This window comes from Carassius gibelio, chromosome B5 (assembly GCF_023724105.1).
Source record: "Carassius gibelio isolate Cgi1373 ecotype wild population from Czech Republic chromosome B5, carGib1.2-hapl.c, whole genome shotgun sequence".
Lineage (NCBI taxonomy): Eukaryota > Metazoa > Chordata > Actinopteri > Cypriniformes > Cyprinidae > Carassius > Carassius gibelio.
In genome coordinates, this window is record NC_068400.1 from 10,572,648 (window position 1) to 10,583,284 (window position 10,637).

The 10,637-nt window shown below is 35.6% G+C and overlaps 1 protein-coding gene across 2 annotated transcripts; it reads left to right on the plus strand.

Moving 5' to 3' along the window:
* The first annotated feature begins 743 nt into the window (after positions 1–743).
* On the plus strand, positions 744–7,601 carry LOC127958497 (PR domain zinc finger protein 12-like). 2 transcript variants are annotated; one of them, XM_052557376.1, is made up of 5 exons: positions 744–1,033; positions 3,602–3,792; positions 3,881–4,036; positions 5,374–5,485; positions 6,439–7,601. In XM_052557376.1, exons 1-5 carry the CDS (start codon positions 853–855, stop codon positions 6,825–6,827), a joined length of 1,029 nt encoding a protein of 342 aa, XP_052413336.1. In that variant the 5' UTR covers positions 744–852; the 3' UTR covers positions 6,828–7,601. The 2 variants fall into 2 exon arrangements, with proteins under 2 accessions (XP_052413336.1, XP_052413337.1); XM_052557377.1 differs by having other exon boundaries at positions 6,442–7,601.
* Positions 7,602–10,637: the final 3,036 nt, after the last annotated feature.

Sequence of the window (10,637 nt, forward strand, 5' to 3'; positions counted from 1 at the left end):
TCACAAATGCGTAAGTAATGCATATGCACATAATAACATTGTATGCATACATTTCCTATTATATGAATTATCCAATAGTAAATGTATATTTTGTATGTAACTAGACCCAGCATATAAAATTATATTATACATTTTATCATATCATATACATTTCATATTCGATATACTTTAAAGTCAATGCATATGCATCAAAATATGAAGAATATAAAAATAATAATGAATATAAATAATAAAACTATGTATAAATTCTATATAATTTATAAATAATGCACATGCATAAAATTGTCTTAATCTTAAATATTCTTAAATGTACTGGCTATATGACACTGTGTCCAAATGTATATGCGATATAATTTGTTAAGCACATTTAACTCATTGCCAACTTTAAACCTAAACGACTTCTGTCGTAAATAATTACATATTGAGACCAAAAAAAAAAAAAACCTGCAGCTAGAGAAAGTGAGCGAAATGCAGAATAATTGTATGTCATGAGAGACTGTGTGTGTTGAGGTTAATAACAGCTGGTTAAATGTGTGAGGATAATTGCAGGCTGTGATGTGTTAATAGCCTCTGTACAGGAGTCGAGCCTCTCTCTCTCTCTCTCTCTCTCTCTCTCCTCACAAAGACAGAGGTTCTCATTGGGTGTGTGTCTTGAAGGAGTGGCGGGGCTCCTGCATAAAGAGCTTTTCTTTCTGGTGTGTGTGTGTGTGTGTGTGTGTGTGTGTAGGTGGGTCGGGGTCATTAATAACTAATTAGAGGCTGAGAGCCACTCGGGCTCCTATAAGTGGAGCTGCTCCGGAGGGAGCGCATCAGTCGCTCTCAGACCCTGCGCCACAGCACTCATCAGCACTCATGGGTTCGGTTCTGGCGCTGAAGTCCAGGTTCAGGTCTCAGCTGTGTGAGATCATCACCTCTGATATCCTGCACAGTTTCCTGTACGGTCGATGGAGGAACGTGCTGGGAGAGAATCCGTGCGAGGAGCAGCAGAGGACCGCGTTCACCGCCGAGGCTCTGGCGCAGTCCTTCACTGGAGGTAAACATCCCTGATCTACTGATCTAGAACCTCACAGCACTGATCTACTGATCTAGAACCTCACAGCACTGATCTACTGATCTAGAACCTCACAGCACTGATCCAGTGTTAGTGCTTTTACTACACACAAAACCATACTATAGTTCAACTATGACAACCACATGGTTTTGATGACACTAACCACAGTTTAACCAAGCATTTGGGAAAACTGTCCTTATAAAAATGGTAATCAACATAAAAATAAATAAAACCATATTTAATTTTCGTAAAGTCTGAACTGGTTGAAGAGTAAGCTAAGCTATGAATTGAGGATAACTGGGAGATTTGTTTAACAAAATCATCTTAATGACAATCAAAATATTAATGTTTTTTTTACAAGTTTCATCTTGTTGTATTCGTGAATGAAAGGTGATACATTTAAAGCGAAGTGTTGATCTGTAAAAGCGATATTTTAATTTTGGATCGCGTTTGGCTAAAATCTCAAACAAAAATAATTTATAAAGTGTTTTAAATATGTTTTCATGATAGTATAATTACATTATTGTCTCTAGAGAAGGAACTGCATTTTTAAAAGCTAGATCATTTGTTTATTGATGTAAAATGTGGGGTATTTAAATTAATTAATTAAAAAAAAACGAAATAAACCGTTAGCGAGAAAACCGGTTTGTATGAAATTCGCGCGAAAAAAGAAAAACGGTTGACGGGCGTTTTATTGGTTTCGTGTGTTTTGTTTCGTTTTGGAGAAATGTTTGTGGTATGTTGTTGGATTACGTCAGGTAGTAATAAATAACAATTGAATTCGTACTTTTCGATCGCGTTCGATTTTGTTTAGTCGGAAAAACCGCAAAACTTGATTGGTTTCCGAGCGATCCGTCAGTGGGAACAAACTCTCTCTCTCTCTCTCTGATGGGAATGTCTTCCCAAGCTCCTCCAGGGATGCAGTTTTCCAGCATTCAGTCTCTTTTCTTCTGCTCCATTGAAGCCGTTTAAGCGGTGAAAGGTGCTCTCGTTCGGCGTGTAACCGCTGAGGACTGAATGAAGCGGCTTTAAATTCATTTGGTTAACTTTGTGCTTGACCTGAGAAAGCCACAGAAAAGATCCCTATTCTCGGAGCTTTATCCCTCATTCACGGATCTGTTCTCCTGCGCTGGCATCTCCGCTTCTCTCCGGTAACACACCGTGAACTTCTCTTTCTCTCCTCATTCACGGCGTGTCAAGCAGCTAATCGCCTTTCCATCTTTTTGTTTGCGGAATTCCTGCGTGTTTTTAAACAAGCCATCGCTTCATTCTCTCACATTTATTGCTACAAACGCGCTGAAAGGATAATGAATGTGGAATGAGTCCGTGGAGAATAACGAGTGTCAGTGGAAGCGGAACGAATGCGTTCTTCACCTCTCTTTAGACGCTTCTGTTTGCGTTTTGTTCGCAACAAACACGCGATTCTTTGATTTTGACGTTAAATGCGAGCGTCTTTCTTTGCGCTTTCAATGCGCTTTTACAGTTTCCCTCCCCGACATTTAACGCACTTAATCCGGTTAAATAGAGGTCATATTTCGTGACCGAAATAATAATAAAGGGGATTCGTTTCATTCATTCGTTTCGACGCGTCTGCCAAAGTCTCATCACAACCAGAGACACTTTTATGTCACTAGAAACGAATTAAATCATCCAATTAAATCACGTTCCTTCGCTCTTTGAAACGATTTGAAAAGTGCATATTAAATATTAAATGAACACCGGCACAACAAGAGATATTAATATATCACAGAACCACCAGGATGTTTTAATTAAAACAAGCAAAACTATTTACATTCATGAGCGATTTAATATTAATTCGTTCAAATCGATTTCAAAGCACCATTTAATGTTTTTAAAGTCTGCGCTTTGTCTATTGCTTGTTATGATTTGATGTGCATATTTATATCTATCTTATATCGTATTTTAATGCTGATTAAGAGCAATTAACTAAAATGGTGATTCATATTTAGGCCTACAGATTATAATACATATTTGATCATGAATTTCTTATATTATTAACACTTTAAAATGGTTATATTTAATCTAATACTCACACACAAGGTGTCCTTGTTACAGTGTAATTTAAATACGGAGTAATATTATTAATATTATGCACTTCATATGGTTAGGATTAGTGTTTGGCGTGTAATTATGCATAATTACTTGTTATTATAACAGTCTAATAAGTACATGAGACTTTAGAATAAAGTGTTACTAAATTAAGAATGGCGTTTTCACAGTGATGCAACAGTTTGTTACACTTTATTTGAAGGTGTCCTTGTTACAGTGTAATTATACATTTAAATACTGAAGAATATTAATTAACAACATGCACTCACTATATAGGATGAGGGTTTGGTTCAGGTTTACTTGCATGTAATTAATTGTTATTATAATGGTAAGTAACGTGTAACAAAGTGTTCCCAAGCATTTGTTTCTGAAGAAGATGTGAATGATCTGAAGAAGCTTGGGTGCGATGGAGAGCCTGATGGATGTTGGTGAAGAAGCTGTGTTTGAGAGCTCAGATGATGTTGGTTGATTGTGATGCAGAGGTGCAGAAGCTGTCCAGTCTGGTCCTGCCCAGCGAGGTCATCATCGCTCAGAGCTCCGTCCCTGGAGAAGGTTTGGGGATCTTCTCCAAGACCTGGATCAAAGCCGGGACCGAGATGGGGCCGTTCTCCGGGAGACTGGTGTCCCCTGAGCACGTGGACCTGAGGAAGAACAATAACCTCATGTGGGAGGTGTGTGTGTGTGTGTGTGTGTGTGTGTTACTCTGCATGGGACTGCTTCAGATGAAGCGGTTTAATCGAGAGATGTGTGTGTGTTCAGGTGTTTAACGAGGATGGCACAGTGCGCTGCTTCATCGATGCCAGTCAGGAGGATCAGCGCAGCTGGATGACGTACATCAAGTGTGCTCGCAACGAGCAGGAGCAGAACCTGGAGGTGCTTCAGATGGGCTCCAGCATCTTCTACAGAGCTCTGGAGGTAAAGCAGCTTCACCATGATCAGGGATCAGACTCATCCACAGACCACACACAGAAGAGCAGTGGGATTCAACATCTGAATATACTACAGTGGAAATAAACTATATTTTAGAATAGAGAAAAGACAATTACATAAAAATACAAATAAATATTGTCACAAAACAGACTTTGTTTTTACTGGAATAGGAATAGTCCTTTTCATAATTATGGTAAAATAGTAGTGTGTGTGTGTGTGTGTGTGTATGTGTGTGTGTGTGTGTGTGTGTGTGTGTGTGTGTGTGTGTGTGTGTGTGTGTGTGTGTGTGTGTGTGTGTGTGTGTGTGTGTGTGTGGCTAGTTTAACAATTTTAACCCTGACAAAAATTAGGTTAAACAGGGTTGTACAAATTATGCAATATAAAATAAGATGTATAATGTTACCTCAAATAAATATAAAATAAAACAGCACATATAATATTTATCATGATCTCGGGAGGTTTGGATAAACCATTTTATACAATACATTTTATGTAATTTCCCCAATGACTTAAAATGAAGAAGATAATTGTCACTAAATAATTGGTTTTCCCTTTTTTTTGAGTTGGCTTTTAAATTTGCAAGAAATGTTCATTTTTATGGGAATTTTCAAATTTCACCATTTCATAAATCTACTTCGGTAAACTGATTTTTTTGGTGACATTGTAATCAAACTGACATTTAAAGGCTTAAAATCCTGACAGCTAATGATTTTTAGGTAGTTATGATTGATGTTGGAGAAAAAAATATCTGTGAAAGCTGGAAAAAATGAATTATATATATATATATATATATATATATTAAATACAAAACTAAAAATGCTTTTAATTAGACAAATGCAAAATATCAAATCAAAGTTATGAACAAATGTTCTTCCAGTCACATGAATAGAGCATTTGTTCAAAGAGCTGAGGTCTTTAATAACATTCTCAAAACTTTAGCACAGAAACATTATTTTCTTTCTAAACATAATTCATGGAGTTTTTTTTTTCTATACATTTTAGTTTCATGTTTTTTGATGTTGTTTTATTGTTAAATGTTGCTTAGTTTCAGATGATTCAGAGAACATTAAAAAGTAATGTTGCAATAGTGTTTGTAAAAGGACCAAATGCAACATTCTTTAATGATTTCTCTAAAATTCACACAATCAAGAAAAAATTATCTGGATGATTTGAATATTTGGAGAACATTCAGAAATATGAACAGTGTGAATGTAAACAAAACGTTCTCATTAAATATTGTTGTCAAAAAGAAAAATTGTATTCAAAAGACAGTAAATGTCCGTGTGTACTCAGAAATGTCATGTGTGTGTTTGTATTTCCAGACTATTCCTCCGGATCAGGAGCTGCTGGTTTGGTATGGGAATTCTCACAACACTTTCCTGGGAATTCCTGGCGTTCCGGGGACGGAGGAGGAGCAGCAGAAGAAGAGGAGCGGTACGTGTTCACCTGCATCTGAAGCTGAGAACCTCTTCATCTTTACTGATCACTAGTCTGAGTTTAAGAGCTGGAGCAGATGCTCATCTGTGAGAGACACCAACCCTCTAGTGGTGCATGATGGGATTGACATCGGTGCAGATGCTTCATAATTCATGTCATGTCCACAAACTGCACGTCCTTTTCATGATTTTAATTATTTTAATGATTTTTCGCAATTTTATTAATTATGACTTTTGATTAATTTAGTCAATTTCATGGCTTTTTATGCCATTCATTTTTGAGATTGTATTAATTTTTGAGATTTTATTATTTTCCATGACTTTTCAAGATTTTATTAATTTGAATGAGTTTTTGAGATTTTATAAACATGCGTGACTTTTTAATATTTTTTGAGTTTTTATTATTATCAATTAGTTTTTCAAAATTGTATTCATTTAAATTAGTTTTTTAAAATATTTTTTTTATTAATTTCCATGACTTTTTAAGATTTTATTAACTTTTTAAATGTTATTATTCTCCGTCTTTTCCAGATTTTATTCATTTTCTTGGCTTTTTATTGTTTTCCATGAAATTTTGAGATTTTATTCATTTTGAAGATTTTTAAATTGTCCATGACTTTTTACAATTTTATTAATTTTAATGAGTTTCTGAGATTTTTTTTTTTTTATTTTTTTTGAGATTTTATTATTTGCCATGAATTCTTAAGATTTTATTAATTTCCGTGACTCATTTACTATTTCATGAGTTTTATTTTTGGCAAATAAATGTAAAATAAAACGCATCTAATGTTTTAACCATATTTACTCTGCTATTCTGAGACGAACCATTGTCTGGCAGTTAAGTGCCTCCTTTTATTTAATTGTATTTTAGTACTAAGCTGCATTAAAGTTAGCATGCGAATGCTGATTCTCCGGTGTCAGAGACTGAGACATTTCCCCTGTCCTCCACAGCAGACGACTCTCACGTGTGTGACGCCGCATCTTCCTCGCTGTCCTCCTCTTCCTCCTCGTGTCGCATGCGCTGCGTCATCTGTCACCGAGGCTTTAACTCCCGCAGTAACCTGCGCTCGCACATGCGCATCCACACCCTGGACAAGCCCTTCGTGTGCCGCTTCTGCAGCCGTCGCTTCAGTCAGTCCTCCACGCTGCGCAACCACGTGCGTCTGCACACCGGCGAGCGCCCGTACAAGTGCACCGTCTGCCAGAGCGCGTACTCGCAGCTGGCCGGCCTGCGCGCGCATCAGAAGAGTGCGCGACACAGACCCAGCGGATCGAACCCGGAGCCTCCGCCCGCTCCCCATCCTGCACTGCTGCACCACGTCCCCACCCTGGTGCTCTGAGACGCAGACGGACCGAGTGCAGGAACAGACACTTTAGGCTGGATCTGTGAGAGGAACCACAGACTGGAGGAGGAGGAGGAGGAGGAGGATGAAGATGTTTTGTGAGAGTGACTGAACGATCACTGGATGCAGATCACTAATCAAACACGGCACACAGCACACAAACAGGGTAAAGAGCAAGTTGAACTCATTAAGTCAATCTGGTCTCTGAATGGAAATGTCTTGCATTATCAACACCTCAAAGTTTGAAAATAGATATTTAATACTGTTTAATAACCTTTACTGTATCTGACCACACTGCTGCATATATTTGTTCTTATTTTAATCATAAACTCACTTCATTGTGATTTATTCTGCAGTAAACAAGACGTACTGTATATTTCACTTCTATAATTTGATTTAAAGAATGTTTCGATATTTATACTGGAAAATGACAATAATCTGTCATAAAACAACATTTCTACCTGCTCTCTTTAATATAAAATAGACTTTACTGCAATTCGTTGACAGTTGTGCATAAAGAGTCAGAACAGCAATAATTTAAAGCTTTAAAACCCCAAACCATCGTCTGTCTCTGCAGGTCTGCAGCAGTGATTCTGATGAATTAACATCAGGAGTATAACGTTGACATGTTTGTGAAAGATGCTGATCTGCAAACACTGGATGCAGATGCGTGGCTTGTTATTGATGATATTGTGAGTCGGCTCGGTGGACCAGGCAATCGTATAAATAAGTGTTAAAGATGTATATATGTTTGTATTTTTGTCTATTGTAAATAAAACAGTTGAAAGAAACGACTGACTGCACTGTATGGGAAATATGAAGCAAAATTACCATGCTGTTTTCTTTTGGGTGATGACAGAACTGCTTGAATCGGTCTGTTAATCACAATTCAGTTTGATTCATTCGCAAATTATATTATTTTACGAAGTGAGAAACGCTGGCGATGGAACAGTCTGGATGAAAGAACATCACCTACACATTCTTCCTAATACTCTGACTGATTTCAGCATCCAGTTAGGCTCATCAACAGTGATGTATGGAGAAGAGGAGCGGTCCTAGAACTGATCCCTGAGGAACCCCAGTGACCAGAACACCCCCCACCTAAATCAGTGACATCATTTATGAACTTGGTAATAAAAGGGTTAAAATCCTGAAGTTTTGTTTCTAAACATTTGGTACTTTTGATCAGGACTGAGGTTGATTGATAGATTAATGTAAAAACGTTTGAAAAAAACATTTATCTGATATTACAGCAGCAGTTTAATTTAGTGGATGTTTTCATCCATGAACATAACGAAGGGGTAGTGAATTTGCATACAGTGTGTTAAGTTTTTGAAAAATTTCAAGATTTGTCACCAGAAATCATTCCATTTGCTGAAAACAGAGAAAGTTGTGGCCAAAATAAGACTCAACTTTACCCCCTAGTGGACGAAAACGTCCCCAACAACGCATAAGGGTTAAATAACTGTTCTGTCTTATTTCAAGACCCTTACATGAGTAATACCATCTCTACAAAACAAGGGAAGATGTTCTGAAGTGGTTGCTTGACAGCCTGCATATTGTGTTGAAGTGTATTATTTGTGATTAACTTTTTCAGCATGTTGATTATTGTTTGTCCAGACTATTGATCATAATCAATACTCACTTTGGAGAAAGCTACTCCAGTGTCTCTGCAGATGAAAGCAGAAGTGTAAAGGAAAACTGTGCATTAGTTAGAGAAACTATGAGCTTGATTCTTGAAGTTTCTAAGAGGGAGGAAAAGAAAATCCGTAAGATCATTGATCCTGATCTTCATGATAAGATCACCTTCACTGGGGTGTCACTCAAAGACAAGGCTGCAGTGATAAGAGACTTTAATGCAGACAAACTAGGGAACATCTTTCTTCCACTAGTCGCTATTCAGCTGGCAAAAAGTGAGTCTCTCCTTAAATCTGGGAGATCTGGTGAAGAGCAGCAGAAGCATCACTAAGCTTCTGTGTGTTTCTTTGGTCGGCATAGATCCATCAGGATTCAGATGTTGTATCACGCTTGTTTAGTAGAAACAGAACTTTGTTCAGTATTCAGTAATCCGTCGCTCCAGAACTAACATCATGTGTTAAACTTTATATAACATTACCAATAAAACCTGCTTTCAGTATCTTCCACTGCTCTGGAACATTTCATTTCTATTGAAAAATCCTGTTCATGGTGACTACAATACGAGCAAATCATTATATCACAATATTAATAACTTAATTTCATAACAAATGTACATTATTACATAGTTCATTTGTTGGAAATTCTGCCACAGAGGTACAATATCACTTGTGCAGGAAATTAATATGCTATTAATGCATTTATTACTATTATTATTATTATAGTGATGGTCACAATAGTGACCGCTGGTATAACAGTGAATTTAGCTTTACATATAATCCAAATGCAGTTGTTAGTGAAGATTGCAATGACAAAATATTGCATTAAATTAAAAGTTCAAATGTTACAAATAAGTTACAATGTTAATGTTGTTGTAATACTGGTAGCACTAATATAAACATTTTATGACATGTTACAATAAAGTAACAATTTTGAAATTATTTCAAAGGGTTACGAATGACATCATTTCAATATTTTAATGTTTTTACGTTCATAATTGTTTCATCTATATTTTTATGACCATTTAGCGATTTATTTTCCATTTATTGTCTATTCTGTTTATTATTAGCATTATATTTCATTATATTATTATTTTGTAAACAAAATACATTTTATTCTAGCTTTATGCATTCTTATTTATAAACACATGAATGTGCTTAAGTTTCAGAAGTAAACAAAATAAAGAAATAAATAACATTTTAAACAAAAGGCTGAAAAAATACTTTGAAATGGATTCAGAAAGATAATCAAAACGTAGATGGAGTCTACGCTCATTTTCATCAAAGTTTTGAGAAGTTGTACAGTTCTGAGATATTATATATATTGTTTCCAGTGGAATAAAGCTGTTCTTAAGAAGCTAAGTGATGATTTATCTGTGTTGGATGCAAGAAACAATGTTTTCATATCGATGGACAAAATAGATCTGTTATGTAAATTATGTGAAACTAACGTGTGAGCTCACGAAATATTTCTCAAGCACACATTAAAGTTTTTATTTTTTTATGTCCTTGTCCTTATGACTTTTTGAGATTAAATATTTTCATTATTTCAAGATTTTGTTCATTTTCATGACTTTTGTGTGGTTAAGTTCAATATTCATGGCTATACGAGATTTGGCTAATTTTCATGATTTTATTGTCATTATTATTATTTTTTTTTTTACAAATTTACATCAATTTCCAAGATTTGTTTCAAAAAAAAATTTTCATGGCTATTTAAGATTTCATACATTTTTAATGACTTTAAGATTTTAAATTTTCTTAATTTTGAGATTTTAAACATTTTCATGATTTTTTTTTTTTCAAGAACTCAAGGTTTGGTTCATTTTCATGAGATTTTAATATTTATGACTTTAAAAATGTTACATTTTCATAAATTGTTTTCATGAATTTCAGACTTTATTAAATAGTCACGAGTTCTTTTAATGACTTTTTGGAGATTTTATAAAATTCATGAGGTTTTGGGAGATTATTTTTTATTTTCAAGACATATTTTCCATGACTTGGAGATGATTAATTTAGGAGTGTTTAATCATTTTCATGAGGAATTTAATATTTCCATGACTCTACAAGAGAAACCAGCATGTTTATAGTAGATGACAGACCTGCGTCACTAAAGATGACACGAGAAATGAACATTCATCAAAACTCATCATGGCACAGACGAACAGTG

What these genes read in the sequence shown, in the direction of transcription:
- LOC127958497 (XM_052557376.1), top strand. Translation starts at nt 853, where the DNA reads ATGGGTTCGGTTCTGGCGCTGAAGTCCAGGTTCAGGTCTCAGCTGTGT. An exon ending in GGCGCAGTCCTTCACTGGAG is followed by an intron (nt 1,034 to 3,601) that starts GTAAACATCCCT and finishes ATTGTGATGCAG; the next exon opens with AGGTGCAGAAGCTGTCCAGT. An exon ending in ACAATAACCTCATGTGGGAG is followed by an intron (nt 3,793 to 3,880) that starts GTGTGTGTGTGT and finishes GTGTGTGTTCAG; the next exon opens with GTGTTTAACGAGGATGGCAC.